Source organism: Tauraco erythrolophus, chromosome 2, assembly GCF_009769465.1.
Source record: "Tauraco erythrolophus isolate bTauEry1 chromosome 2, bTauEry1.pri, whole genome shotgun sequence".
In the NCBI taxonomy this organism is placed as follows: domain Eukaryota; kingdom Metazoa; phylum Chordata; class Aves; order Musophagiformes; family Musophagidae; genus Tauraco; species Tauraco erythrolophus.
The window spans coordinates 107,722,204-107,737,523 of record NC_141466.1 but is presented as its reverse complement, the minus strand read 5'-3'; the positions used below and the strand labels follow the sequence as shown (position 1 = coordinate 107,737,523).

Below are 15,320 nucleotides of genomic sequence, written 5' to 3'. Positions count from 1 at the left end.
AACAAAAAAAAAAATACTACCGCAAAAATCTTTGCTATCTTCATGAGAAGAACAAAGACATTAGCAGTAAATAACATGAGTCTTACATAGAAAGAATTCTCTTAGGATTTTTTTTTGCTGAATTCATTCTAGTTCATGCATGAACACCACTTCTCTCTCTTCACAGACTTCAGACCGAATGGTGGTGGTGGGGAAATCACACGGGATACAATAACTTCACTTGTGGTCTGTGAATCATTAGTAGCCTATAACACTTAAGAAGGTGGTACATACACATATTGAAAGACAGCAACCGAAAAGGTCACATGTTGCCATTCACGCAGAAAAACTCAAGAGTTCACAGAATGGAAAACGAAAGCAATAAATGCCTATAGCTTAACCCAATTTCACTTGGTTGTAGATGCACAAGACAGTCTGTGGATTTCTCAAAAAGCATTTTTTCATTAGGCAACATGGGCTGGCAGCTCTAATTACACACTCCAGTGATTGTCTCTGAAACAACAGACTGTCTTGAACAAAAGAGATGACCCAGAGGATGAAGTTAGGAAAGCCCTATTAACCTGAAATGATTCGTATATATTCTTCCCACTTCTTCCCTTGTTCATTCTCCCTCATAAAAACATGAGCATTCAGCAGCAGAAAGAGATGTTACTAAAGACGAGCACCCACCTACAAAATAAATGCTCTGAAGGGCTTATCTACGAAGCTGAAGAAGAAAGCTGCCGATTGCAGCAATTCCAGACTATGTCTTACAGGTCTGATATTTTCACACTTGGACAACAGAAACAAGGGTTTTAAGGCCATGTTAGGAATCCTAAATAAAAATGGGTCAATGTTCTCTGGCTCTCTCCCACTGAAGTTAGCAAACATTTAACATGGTCTGGAAGAAACAAAAAAAGACAGTGTTATTTTAAAGGCTAATTTCTGAATCTTGCACCTGAACGTTGGCAATTACATATGTTGGTGGGCCCCTGGGAACAGGGAGGCAGGCTCCTTGCCTACACTCACCTCTACATGAGCTCTCTTGCACCTCATTGAGTTCCCTTGAAGCACTTAAAAGCAAAGCATATTGAAAAGCAAAAGCTGATGCATGGGATTGATATGCCTCTCCTCGCTTGGTTTCCCACTCCATCCTCTCATAGTTGACAGGTAATTCCATTCATTAAACGATTACCTCTTTAAGCAGTTACGATTTTTAGCCTCCACCTCTGTTCTTACTGGATGGCTGAGCCAGAATCTCAAGGCTAAGAGAGTCAGAAACTATATTTCCAATTCCAGATGAATGTTTGATTAGGTTGATGTTGTTTGTTTAAAAACAAAAATCACAAGCAAAAAGACCAAAGCACCATCAACCTCAAACTTATTTCTGCCATGAGCTAGAACCTCAGTTTCTTGACAGACAGATGATAATATTATTGCATAACATACTGGTTTGTTCTTTATTTTGCTGCTGAGTCTTTTATTTAAATGCTTTATCATTGCCTGGAAATAGCTCACAGGTTTCCAACTTTCAAGCTCCTTTTAGAGATGGAGAATTAAATCCAGGATGTAATTAAGCCTTCATTATTAGGAATATTTTCTTTTCAGGGACCCAGCAGGGTTTTCAGTGTGCCAAAATCTTGTCTGGACCTTTTCAGAGGGTAGCCAAGTAATTTGGCAGAAAATAAAAAACACAAGGAGCTGGAAGAGCTCAAATATTTTTTCAATAATCAGCTGAACATAATTAAAGAAACTGGAAACTAGTAGTAAGGAAATAAATTAAAAAATAAATTTTCAAAAGGAAGAAAAAAGCTCAGTCTTTGAATTTGAACAATGTGCACTGGACATTTTGAAAGCATTCCAGATACTGCCAAAGACTTTCTACTAGACATTTGACAACAATTCCACAAAACTGCAAAGATATTATCTTGTTAAGATTTTGCAACAGTGGAAGTAAAAAGCAGCCATGGGCCATGAACACAAATATTTACTGAATCTGTACCTTGCAGAAGAACGTATATATTTTGGTACATATTATTATCATTTTTCCAAAGGGAAAAACCACCCACAGATATCAAAAGGCAGGAACTTTCACTTTGCTCACTCAGGCTGAAAAGGTGTATATCCCTTGATGGGCAGCTTATATGTGGAGAAATCTTTTGGCTGCTGCAGCATCCTGTGAAGGTTCTTTCCCTATGCAGGTTAACTAAAACACCTGTGGCTCGTTACACTGGGAAAGTTGCCTTGAAACAGGTGCTGTAGCATTCAGCCAATCACTCTGGGAGATGGATGGTCAAGTGACCAATAGTCTTGACCCATCTAGCAAACCACGTGACTCCTGACTATTTAAGGCAGGGCGTTTGTTCCTAAGGGTGAGGCATTTCCTCCTGAGCCTTGGAGGAGTGTGGGCCCTCCTTAGAGTAGAGCCTAAAGCCTTTGCATTAGAACATTGGTCTGCTTGGAGCTGCCTGGGGCCTTCCAGCTGCGACACTTATATCACAGCACGTCGTAAAATTTAAATATCTGACACAATGAAAGCATCTTTACTTCTACTCCTATACTCTTGCCTACCATTTGAATAGCTGTGAGTTACTTTTCCTATATTCAGCTACCTCACCAGAGGCCTCTTCTCCTAGAGCTCGCTTCTTCAGGAGCAGCAAGGTGTGCCCATTTTCTCTCTGGCACTGGACCTGGCAAAGACAAATTGGCCCTTTTTGGAAAGGCGAGTGTTCCAGGCATGCCTATCCTATTCTGTTTTGTATATTGCCGTTCAGTCTTCCCATATCTGAAGCATTTATCATACAAAATGTTAAATCAATATCAAGTTTAGAGGCTAAGTTTAGAAAGCTAAATTTAAAGGGTCCTTTTTCTTTTTTCACTGTAGATTTAGAGAATCCTTTTATATAAAAAGAAAAACATTTAACAATACTTATCATACTGAAACACTATCTTGGAGTTTAAAAGTTTCCCGTACCCAACTGTAACAATCTGTGAAAAACTTCGAGTAGGATTCCTCCTTCTGGATGGCACTACATCTGTGGGAACTGAAAGAGACGGCTTCATTGATGGTACTGAACCTGCAGGCTCAACTCAAAGGCTGCTAAAGCTTAAATGTTTGCAAAAAATCCACTAACTCAGTTCTGACTTTTCCAGTAATATTAGGGCCTCAGTATTATCACAGTGCTATCAGTTCTGTAGGTGTATAGATAGAGCACAAGGCAAAGGAGAATATTTTCAGAAGCACTGCAGTGAGAAATCCACATCCCAAATTCAGATAAGTGTAATAACACAAGGTGAATGTTAATGAAGTCCACTCCTTTTGTAGCTAAGATGCATGATATAAACAGCAAACATTTCATCAGACAGTGAAACATCACTATTTTCCTTTCAGTCATCCTTACAGCTTTTAACGAACTGTGAAAAAACATGCTTTAAGAGCACAAAAATTTCACAAGACAAATGATACAATTCATCACGCACAGAAATAAATGCAAAAAAGGACAGAGACATTTTCTGATAATTCAGATATTCAGAGGAGGTTTAACACAAAATGGAATTTCTTCAGCAGCACTGATTAAACTCAAGATGAGGCAAGAATCTTCTTTACAACGTAAAGGCACCAGCTCTTTGTAAACATGTACTCCTCTCGCTTTAACTGAGAAAGCACTCAAACTATTCTGTGGAGGCAACCTGTGTGGTAGTGTTCCATTGCCTATAAATACTTCACAGTATAGATATCACAGGCCTTTCTCCTCCTTTTACTGTATGTAGTTAAGAAATGTTTTTTCTTCAGTTAATCTAGTGGAAAACTCTAAATCTCCCCAGAAATGTTACAATGAATCTGTAAGTGTTTTCTCTTATCTGCCCTTCTAATATCTATCAAGAAACTTCAAGGCAAAAGAAATATCAGATGCCAGTATTAAACACACATGTTTGCAGTCATCTCTTGTTTTCAGTATTGTGCTATAGGCAGTTCCCCAGAAGGGACCATTGGCTTATATTAAAAATACAGATACATTTAAAAAAAGAAACTTGTGAACATCCTCCAGCTGTGCAGCTACCTAATCTCCGATTTTTCAAATGCACTAGCAAAGACTGAACAAGAAATTAACTACCTCCCAATTCTTTGGGGAAAAGAAGATTAAATACCTCTGATCATGACGACTGTACTTCAGGATTCCAGATTTTTTTCAAGTATGCATCCTGAATGTACACGTCTCTCTAGCGTGGAGAGTATTCACACAGTTCTCTACTAATGAAATTGCGAAACTTGAAAACTGTTAAAATAAATATTCCATACAAAGGTGAATTGTTTGCATCTTGGACAAAATGAACTGAGCATCTTCATGGTTTCTACCGCACAACTATCACCAATATCACCAAACACATTTTACTACTCATACACATAAATCCAGTGATTACACTAATTAATATTGTTCCGTATCCAACCAAACTTGTGCGTTTCTAAGTCACTTTCAGTTTCATAAAGCTGACTGAATTTTTAATGTAGTATTTTCAGGTTCTACAGGGCTGTCCACTGGTACCTGGAGAAGGGGGGAAAAAAAAAAAACAGAAATTAAGCTGTTATACCGCAGAAGCTATTCTTAGCCTCAGTATTCTTGAGTAATCATTAGGTCAGACTCCAACAGTATATGCAGTTAATTAGCCAAATTATAATTTTCTAGAAAGCCCTATTTTCCCTTCTTTCCGTAATTAAAAACAAAAAAAACATAGAATTCAGTTTCTTAGTAAAATTCCAAAATATATATTTACTGCATATAGATATTTCTCATATAGAGATTAACTCTCAGGTTTTTTTCTCCATTATGTTTAAACACAGTAGAATCTTGATGATCAAAGTTCAGAAATAAAGTGCTATTGTACCTTATTAACACAAGCAGCTCTCAGTTACTTATGGTAATATCAGGGCAAGGACTCCAGGCTTTTGTTACATCCTGGCTAACATAAATGAAGTCGTGAGACAATCTAGGCTAATTAACAAGGTGATAACAGAAAACAGAACAGTCATGGACCGCTGCCTATAGTCAGCACATACAGCCCCAAGATAGCCCCAACCCAGGCTGGTAAACCCACACAATGCTACACTGTGTGCACACGCAGCTGCACAGGTTTCAGGTTCATATTAGCTCATATAGCACCAGCTTGGAAGATTCTGAACCCTAAGCAGACACTAATAGTGTGCACCTGATTGCATATGATCGAAAGCTGCCATGTATGCAAGACACCTACACATAAAAAGAGGCAAGGCAGAAGATCTTGCAATATCTGACTCCAAAAAGCTGGTTTATTATCTTGATACAAAAGATCGAAAAACCCACAGCAGTGAAAAAAGTTTCCAGTGTCAACCTTATTTCTACTAGTGATTGTGATAATTTGGAAAAGCTGCTGAAACATGGGTTTGGGACCTCCTGAACAGCAGAAAGTGCTTTGCTCACTCTTCATTTAAACTGAGAGAGTGCTCAGCAGAGGAATGGACCCAGCTCTTCATGCAGCACAGTATAGAAATGGCAACATGACTTCTGTTCACCAGACACTAACTTCACTTAAAGAGACTGCAAGTATCCTAAATAAAATATGTAGTCTATAGCACAGCCTCCTAACCCAATACACAAAAAGGCTTCACAATTTACAACACTACCTGCAAATATGAAAAAGTAAGATTCAAGCAATAAAATCAGAGATTAATATCAGCCACTTAAAATTCAGGAAAATCTGACAGCAGAAGGTCTTTTAGTTGTTTTCATGGGAGCTAAGGGGAGAAACAGATATCTGAGGGCAGCACTCCATATGGCTCTTTTGTTCCAAAACAGCATGGAAACAGTAATATTACAAATTTCTGTCAATTAATCTTTTGCTGTTAATATTATTATGCCAATAGAAGCCAAGCATTGAAGTACGGTAATACAATCACAACAAAAGAGTCACCACTTACAGCTTTAACATCCAAATTCATAATCCCTGAATTCACATTGTGTCTTCGCAAATCTGATTTTATTAAGGCTGAAACAAAAAAAATAAAGAGAAAGCTGGTTTGCTACTTTGCAATGACATGCATTTCAAGGGAAATGTTTGCACAGCACAAGCACATGGAAGCTGCTCTCTGCACATATTCAAAATACCTGTCTTTGCTCTTTTGCAATTTGAACTTACTGACAAGTTGAACTCGCTCCTCACAAAACACATGCTGAAAATGACAGTAAAAGCTTTTAAACCATGAGTACTTAAAGCAAAGTTTGATGGCTTTGGCACTTTCAGCACATTTCTAAGTACCAGCATGTGTTAAGTCACTGGTACAGTTTAGGAATACACCAGCAGTTTCTTGGCATTTGGAAAACTGTAACCTGTCTCCGTTTATGTATTTGTTTACATTTACCATCTTACTCTGGAGATACACATCTGCCTCAAATTCAAGACATGACTCAAGAAACAGGTGACATGGCTGTCCATATATTAGCAACCTCATCCTTAAAACAAAAGATGTGTGCACAGCAAGCATTTAAACTGGAAAACAAATTAAAAAAAACACAACCTCTGCGTGTATAACTTCTGTCCTCAGCCCAGACAGGAAGCCACATATTTAAATCCTAGATGTCCAAGACATTTAAAAATTACCCAGAAATTCACTATCTCAAAAAACCCCTCCACATTTTTACACTAAAGAGAAATCATCACTTACATTTCTGACTAATTACCTGTTAAGATAATGCCCACAAAAATCCAAGCACAAAGAAAGAGGTTTCCTGCACGAGGACTGTAGTCTGTTGTGAGTTTTCCTTGAACAAGTGTAAAGACAATTCCAAATATCTATAAACAAACAAGTCAGTTCAGCACGATCACACAGAAAAGAGTAATCACTTTACCTTACAAAGTTTCAGGTTATATCTTACAGAAACCAAATTTAAAAAATTAAGCCTACAGCAATACAACAGAGACTTAGCAGCAAAGTCTAGGAAAGCCTTCTTAGATCAAGCAGACTGGCCTTCCTGAACATTACTTCACTTGAAGGGATAAAATGATACAACACCTGTGCTGATGCATTAAGGAGACCTGAGGAAGTGCCTTCAGACTCTGGGTATGTAATTTCCACAGCAAATTCAAACCCAAGTGGGAGATAGCCAGTCATGAAGAACCTGTTGAAGAGGAGAGTAAGAAGATAACAGGTGTGGCCTTCATCTGTTACTACAGCTACGAAAATCAAACACAAGCACATGGTATTATGAATTAGCCAGTATTCTGAACTGTCTGTTTTCAAGACCTAACGTGATTCAATACTTGCTTTGCCTGCCTCATTCCCTTGACCTTGTCCAACAATTTTTGCCATACACCTCTCTTTTTAGGGCAAAGATGTTTTAAAGTATTTGTCCTGTTTCCCATAACCACCTGCACTCCACTCCATATGTATGAAACAACCTTCTCTGACCAGTCCACAAGCCACTCCATAACTGAAGCCAATTACTTTCAAATAAAAGACATAGGTGAACATCGTCATTTGATCAGCCCAAACATCCTTGCGGGAGGACAAAAAGAGACCCCCAGTAAGGAGTGAGGCTGGACACTGGAAGGGCTGCTAGAAGCTGCTGTGGAAGAAGCTGAGGGGACTGATGGGTGACAGAAGAGCACGGGCTTAATGTAGTTAAGATTGGTTGACTGATTTTTAGACTGAAACTCTCAAGACATTTCTGGTTCAACCTTGACTGCCATGTCTGGATACAGCACCATTCCCTCAGCATCTTTTTGAGCTTTTAGATTATGTATCTATAAGAAGAGCTCATGCTCTTCTGAGTGAACAAAGCACCCAGCATGTCGTTTCGACTATCAAAATATACATTAATCAAAACACACAAAAGTCAGTCTTCCTAGATTTGCTCAGTTAAACTCTAAACACTTATTGACTGGTTAACAGAAAGATTCAACTTTACTGCAGACAGCTTTTTGAATTGGAACAAAACATTGACCACATGACATTGTTAGATCCATAAAAACGTCAAATGAAATTCACTGAAAAGTGAGCTACTTTAGATTTATCCTGATGTAACAGAAGATGAAGCCCTAGTAAATCGTATCTGTACTGTGACCAATGGAAACAGGTTAAGAGCATGGCGACAGAAAATACAGTACAAGCATTTAGCTGAAACAGTTAAATATTGTTTCTGAACAGAACAGCAGCAAGTGTTCTAGTCCTCTTTAATGGCTCACCCAAGTACTCCTCCAGTCACGAACACTACTATAAGGTATCCGAGGTCCAGGGTGAAAGTAAATACCAGCAACCCAATGAAAGAGAGAATGTAAACAATCAAAGTAGTTTGCCTGCAACCCAATAACAACAAAAAATGAAATTAATACTGTTAACATAAGGTCATAGCATATTGCTGAAACATGGAAAAGTAACATAAACGTTCCTTAATCTCTTCTAACAACTGACACAAATTTCAGCTATGAAATTTGCTTCATGTAATTCTGACTCAAACATATCATGCAGTGAGAACATATCCCTTCCCAGACTCTTTATTGCCTTGATTATACGGCTGCTTCACTCAAGGCTAAGAGACTTGCTCAAACTCTCAAAGAGTGGACAATCACAACAGATACTGCTATCCCAAGACTTTTTAGTTCTCCACCATGTTGCACCTCTTGGCCATTCTGCAGCACTGACCATTATACAAAGATCAACATACGTGCAGTCAAACTGAACACTGTCAGCGACAAAAGTCAGCCTAAGAGGCAAGCCAAACAAGTTTCATTACAACGTTCTACTTATTTTAAATATGGAATAAGGGATGTCATCCAAAAATATTAAAGCATGTATCACTCATTTATAAGCCAAAACACATGCAGAAACAAAGCCAATCTACAGCATTAGCATCCATTAGGTTTCTAGAGCTCTCACACACAATGTACTAAGAGTCACCAGGGGAGAACTTTTCCACCACAAGCAGCACTCCAGGGCACTGCTCTCTCCTGGGGGCACACCATGGGTGATGGACCCAGGAGCTCCTACCCCAGAAGAGTTCTGCTCCATGGTCATCCCCTGAATTAAAGCAAATGTTATGCTTACTAATATGTGCACGAGTAGTACCAAAAAATGAGAATCCATCAACTATTCATTTTACAAAACAATGCAGAGCAGGTTTTGAGCCTTTATGCTTTCCCAGGAGAAGGAGCTCACTGGGCTACCTGGCTACTGTACATAGGACATAAAATGCTTTCCTTGTTAGCTCTACACTCCTGCAGAGACAGGAATAGATGGAAGACCCCTTTGCATCTTTGTGTTCTCCTCTCTCATTTATTTCGGCCAAGAACTAATAAGAGTCTCCAGCTTTTGCTGTAGCCTCAGAAACCTGTCTCCATCAAGGCTGCTAAAAGATCAGAGAAGAACTGCATTTTATCATCAGTTCACTTCAGCCCTCACGTTGCAGTATTTTTCTAATGCCGTTGCATCGCTCTTCTACCCTTAACCCCATCCATGCCTACCCACACTTACTTGTATGTTTTAGTGTAATCCAGCCACAAACCACAAATAATCGAACCCACCATTCCTGCCACCACCAGTGTCAAGCCAATTCTCCCAGCGTTCACTTCTTCTCCCTTTCAACAAATATTTATATGGTGCTCATTAATAACTTGCTTCCACTCAGAGTCAAATTCAGACCTCTCCACAGTCATAAGCGCAAACAAACATTCCTATGACTCCCATAGCTGTATGGTGCAAGAAACTGTAGGAAGGGATAAAGGAAACCAAAAGTCTGAGCGCAAATAGCACCTACATAATAACAAACATCACCTTTGCACATGTACAGTAAAAAAAAACAAACACCAAAAAAGCCAAAGAAGATCCAAGAAACTTACCTCATAATGAGTTACTATCATCTGGTTTAATAACGTGGAGACAGAATAAAATGCCCCAGTCATTATACCTGCAGTATCAAAAGAAAAGCTTCAGTCATTCCAGGTGCAGACACGCAGATCTGCTACCCTAAAGAGTTAATCTTCTGATATTTAAGACTCACATCAGAGGCAAAATCTTTTATCTGCCAAGTAAAATCTCTTCACCAGACCTACCAACAGTATTTTGAATCCTGTTGGATTTTCCAGCACTGGTTGCTGAATAAGTAAAAGTTTGACACTCCCTCCTCCATAAACAACCACCACCACAACTAAAACTCAGTGGGTTTTTGGTACACATTTGAATTGTTCTGCAAGACTACAACCAGACAGCATCACTTACCATAACTGATCAGCAAAAGTATGAATGGGATATTTTTGAACAAGTTAATAATTGACTGCTTGTAGGAGTAATCCTCAGGAGGTATAGTTTGCAGGACTGCTTGAGAGTGACTAGGAGGGTATTTGGGCTTTTCTTCAAACACTGAGGAAAGAGCAGAAGAAACAATTACGATTTGTCTTTACCAGACTAACGCTTCATCTTTTTGAAGTGTTTCAGTTTGATGAATTTCACAAGTTTAATTTGTGGTTTACAACACTTCCATAAAAAAAAAAAAAATTGTATATTTTCCTCATGGAAGAATCAAGTCACAGCCACCATGGATGGGCTAATTATTTGGTCATGTTTATTGCTATCAACATATGGTCAAACACAGACTTCATCTGCAATGCGTCTAGACCTTTCTATCTGAATTTTATGAATAACAGAGGGAAATCATATTATATCAGAATGTCCCTGGGGCTGGTAGCAAAAAGCCTAAGTGAGCAGCACATCCTGAGAAGGGTTGTTCCATACGAAGCATGATATACAATCAGTAAACTGGTTGTCACTTAATCCTGGCACATCGGATAAGGCAACACAAGTAAACCCGAGAAAATGTAACCTCGACTACTTTGAGCAAAATCAGATCCTTGAAGTGAGATGCTGTGAACATTCTGTCGTGGTTTAACCCACACTCTCTATGGGCATCATTTAAGTTACAAAACGGAACGCTTACCCACTCCTGTTAAGAAGAACAAAAGCGTGGACACTATCGCTGTTCCATAGAACATGATGCTGATGTTATGTGCCATTAGATTGATATCATTAGGTGTATTTGGAACCAAAACAGGTGGCAACAAAAAGCCAATTGCAGTGCCAAGCTGTAAAGCAAGAAAAGAAACCCAAAAATCATTTCCCTGTGAACATAAAAATTAACAGAAGTAAAACACTTTACCAGGTAGAATTCAGAGTTCGTATCATCATAAGTATTAATAAAACTATGAAGGAAAAGAGTTCCTTTAGTATTATACTTCTGAACGACTTGCTCTCAATGACATTTCACAATCAGGTCTTCAGTAAGTCAGGTTTTAACCTTTTCATTTCTAAATTAAACTACAATACTACACCTAGTATATAGCACATTTAACAACTAAGCATTCAGGAAGTTTTTTTGCAGAAGAATCTTTCACAGGAAAATACTATGCATGCACATAAATTTGTATTGGTCATTCCTGCAACTGAAGGCCTAGAGATGACAGAAGACTCCAGCTACACTTGTAGAAACACTCCTCTTTTTCTCCACCAAAACGCTCCACTTGATATCACAATCCTGCCACTGCAGTAATAAATATCGACACGCAAGGTTTATTGTAGAACTGACAGGGCAGAGAATAGCAAGAGAAAAGGAGCATCCTTATTAAGAAACACAAACCCAAAACCTATACCTGCGATTATTGCTAAGGAAATAAAGAAAAAACACAAAATAAATAGCAGTGGGTTTGTATCTGGAGTCGATTCGATTGCGGCAACTGATTTTGTATTAAAAGGAGGCAAAAAACAAGGACTGTAATTTGCATTTTAAAACATGAAAGAATAACAGTCTTAGACTACTCTGCAATTTATCTCTGCTGCTCTGCCTAAACTAAAATGCATTTTAAAGTGTTGGAACAATCTTCCTGGGTTTTTTTAGAGAAAAAAACTGCATCTATTTCAAGTAAAAAAAAAAAAAAAATTGAAAAGAGCACCAAAGACTGCTAGAGTAGCAAGTCCAACACTCAGAAAGTACTCAAATTAAAGGTGTGCCAATGTGCTTACAAAGTGCTCTTTGTGCACATGCCCTATGAGTGTTTCCCTGCTTTTCTTTTTTTTCCCTCCAGACCATCAGATTTACACAATATCCAGTGATCATCTGGAGAATTTGTTTATTTTTATCCTCACCCTTTGTTATATGAACCCTACAAACATTAGCTGAGTATATAGTTACTCTTTTCTATAAGGTATGTTTTTTTCCTCTCCCAGTGAGTCAATACAGTACTCACAATATTCCCAGAAAGCCAAGTGATACCATTTTTCGCCTTTTACAGGTAAAAGAGGTTAAGGCCAGAAGGATCAAGAGTTCTAGTGAGTCTAGTGTGACCAGTTTGAGATGCTAAATACCAGTGGAAATCCAGCACTCGTCACAACCCCTGACAGGTATACCGCTGTCTTCCCAGTGTCTTGTGTTTCAATTGCAAACGATCAGCATCTCAAGAGATAACGGGTGTAATGTGATTTTTAATAACTACTCTATCCCTCCCTGTCTACAGTCCCCAGCCCCTTTTGCTGTAGCTCTGAAGTTATGCAGACCATCTGATAAGAAATTGGATGACCAACAGCCCAGTTCCTTATAGCAACCCCATTCTGTTACATAGTTCACCTTAAAGCACAGTGAGACTGTACCGTAATGCATATGCAGAAGCAAACTGCACGGGGCTACACAGACAACATTACTTCTAACTTCCAAGTGCTTCATTTGTCATTTCCCTACTCTTTCACTCCAGCTCTTGAGAGGTTGTTGTTTTAAGAAAGCAAAAATTAAGAACAGAGAAATTACATATTTTGACACTGCATCAGTCTTCCTGGGTCACAAGCAGCACTGGGATCCGAAGACCTACCCAGCACGCACAGCTCTGAGACAGCGGGGTACAGCGTAGCTGCAGAAGAAGCCATTATCCTCTGCGTAGGACTGCCAGAGGGAAATGCCACTCACTCTGTCTGTGCGTTTCACAGGTATTTCCCAGGTAGGTGGCAGAGGACCACCAAGCACGCTCAGATCAGTCCTAGCTTCTGCAGGAAAATATGCTCCAGAAATAACTAAGGTCTTTTGTTCACACCTCTGCTCCCATTTTCCTCGTCCATCCTTCTCATAGTTCCTAGCCACAAAACCCCTGTCCTTCCCCGCTTCAACCTCCACAACTCGGCATCCAAGCAAAGCATTCATTCCAGGCTCCCAGACAAATCCTTGGTACTGTACTGCAGAACTGAAATCCCAGTAACTCCTTGCTACTGGGAGGACTGCTGCGTGTCAGGAAGAGTGGAAATTTAGCTGCCAAAAGAAACCTCTAACATGATTCCAGGACACATGCAAAATTTTTGCTCAGCTGCTGAGACAACCAACCAACAACCGCCAAAGCCTTCAGTCCAAAAGGGACAGGTGACTTGCCCACTGGAAGACTTTCATGCCAAAAAAGTGAGTTTGGATAAGCATTGGGAAAACAGTTAACAGCCAGGTATGAGATAACGAGCAATCCTAACTGTAAATATGTAACATTAACACTAACGCTGTAATAATAATCCAAAGTGCACAAACATAAAATCATTAGATTCACATGAGGAAAAACAAATTCCTCGTTACCTTAATCAAACCATACCTACGACCTCAGCCTGTGCCAGTGGTGCTGATGGGAATCCTAACATTTTCTTGCCACAAAAAAGCGGGGACAATGGCAGGGGGTGAGAACAAGACTATGGGAAGAAAAAAAAGGTCAGCATCGTATCTTCACCCGTGCTTTCAGATACACCTGTTACAGCTCTCTGAAGCTGGCCAGGACCAGGGAGCTCGAGGAAATCCATGACTCTGTTATCAGCTCCCTACAGTGATGTGAACTATCAAAACGTAACAGAAAACTTCATGAGTCATGAGTCACCAGGGCATTGACTACTGACACGCAGTGATTCAAGGCCACATTTTAGAAAGCAGGAACCAATACACGTTGGCACTGTGGCTTTCCATGAAAGCTCACGTTACTTCAACTCCCTTCACCCAGGGGCGGATTCAGTCAGACGAATGATGCCAAACGCAAGAGACAACATGTCAAATGCAAGAGGAAGAGACAGTGGAGCAGGACAGCTCCTGAAAAGGGTCTCAAGTGATGTACTTCTGGCAGCTGACAGAAGCGTGCAAGCGCTGTGCACTGCCACACAGCCAGGGTCCTGTAAAGCAAGGCTGGCCAGCAAGGGTGGGACAGAACATCATCTCCGCACTCACCTCCGCTCCGCCACTTTTCCTCTCACTGATGCTGCCCCATAACCATTTCTCAAAGAATGGGTTGTCTCACTTAAACCGACTATTCTTAAAACCAATGCCATACCAAACTCTAAGGAACCCCACTCCTCCAAAGCCTCCCTTGCCCCGCTCCGCCCCTACCTGGTTGCCCAGCACAGCCACGGCACAGGCGGTGGAGACCTCGGTGGGGCCGAACCAGACGGAGGCGATGCGCGAGGGCAGCCCCAGGATGAAAACCTGGGCGACGGCGCAGACAGCCTGCGCAGCCAGGGTGAGGGGGTAGCGGCCGGGGGCCAGGCTGGCACACTTGAGCCAGGCGCCCAGGCCGTTGAGGCCGGCACCCAGGAGGGCAGTGAGGCGCAAGCCGCGGGCATCCAGCAGCCAAGAGGCGGGCAGGATCAGCGGCACGTAGGCCACCATGTAGACCATGGAGAGCCAGTCTATCTGCGTGAAGGAGACGCCGTAGAAGACAGCGAAGACGTTGCTTAGGATGCTGTACTGGATCCACTGGAAGGCGTTCACCAGCGAGTAGCAGCTGAAGACGGCCAGCACCGCCAGCCGCCGCCGCGACAGACGCGTCTCCAACCGGCCGCCTGTCGCCGACAGCATAGCCTCGGCCTCGGCCTCCGCCGCCGCCGCCCGCTTCCCGCCGCCCGCCGGCCCGCCATCCTCCGCCTCCTTGCCGGGGAGGAAGCCGTTGCAGCGCTGCAGGGCGGGCACGGTGGCGGCCGCCGGCATCTCCCCGCTCTCCCCCTCCGCCTCTTCCTCGCCGCCGTCCTCCACCATCTCGGCCGTCTCCCCACCCAGCTTCCCCGGTAGTGGCGGCGGGCGCAGCCCGGCTCTGCCTGCCAAGGTCACCACGCCGCAGCTCCCGCTCCCCCTCCGCCGCCGAGACCGCGCCGCCAACGTCCCGCCCTGGGCCGGCGGGGCGGGGCGGAGCGGGAGGCGGCCCTGGGGAGCGTGGCGCGGTGGGGTGGGGGGGCTGTCGCCGTGCAAGGCGAGACTGAAATGGCCGAGGACGGTTTTAAAAAGCGGCAGCGCTGGTTGCTGGGAAGCCATTGAGGGTGTGTA

The 15,320-nt window shown here is 41.6% G+C and overlaps 1 protein-coding gene across 1 annotated transcript; it reads right to left on the bottom strand.

Moving 5' to 3' along the window:
- Nucleotides 1-4,460: 4,460 nt before the first annotated feature.
- Nucleotides 4,461-15,035, bottom strand: FLVCR1 (FLVCR choline and heme transporter 1). The gene is made up of 10 exons (XM_009978831.2): nt 14,391-15,035; nt 10,941-11,085; nt 10,226-10,366; nt 9,847-9,914; nt 9,482-9,585; nt 8,197-8,307; nt 7,025-7,130; nt 6,693-6,804; nt 5,933-6,000; nt 4,461-4,523 (listed from the first exon to the last, which is right to left on the bottom strand). The coding sequence occupies exons 1-10, from the start codon at nt 15,033-15,035 to the stop codon at nt 4,461-4,463; spliced, it is 1,563 nt and encodes a 520-aa protein (XP_009977133.2).
- Nucleotides 15,036-15,320: the final 285 nt, after the last annotated feature.

Coding starts and splice junctions, on each gene's coding strand:
- FLVCR1 (XM_009978831.2), bottom strand. CDS start 15,035: ATGGTGGAGGACGGCGGCGAGGAAGAGGCGGAGGGGGAGAGCGGGGAG. Junction 10,367..10,940: donor GTTCTTCTTAACAGGAGTGG/GTAAGCGTTCCG, acceptor CTCTTTCCTCAG/TGTTTGAAGAAAAGCCCAAA. Junction 7,131..8,196: donor GTGACTGGAGGAGTACTTGG/GTGAGCCATTAA, acceptor CCTCTTCAACAG/GTTCTTCATGACTGGCTATC.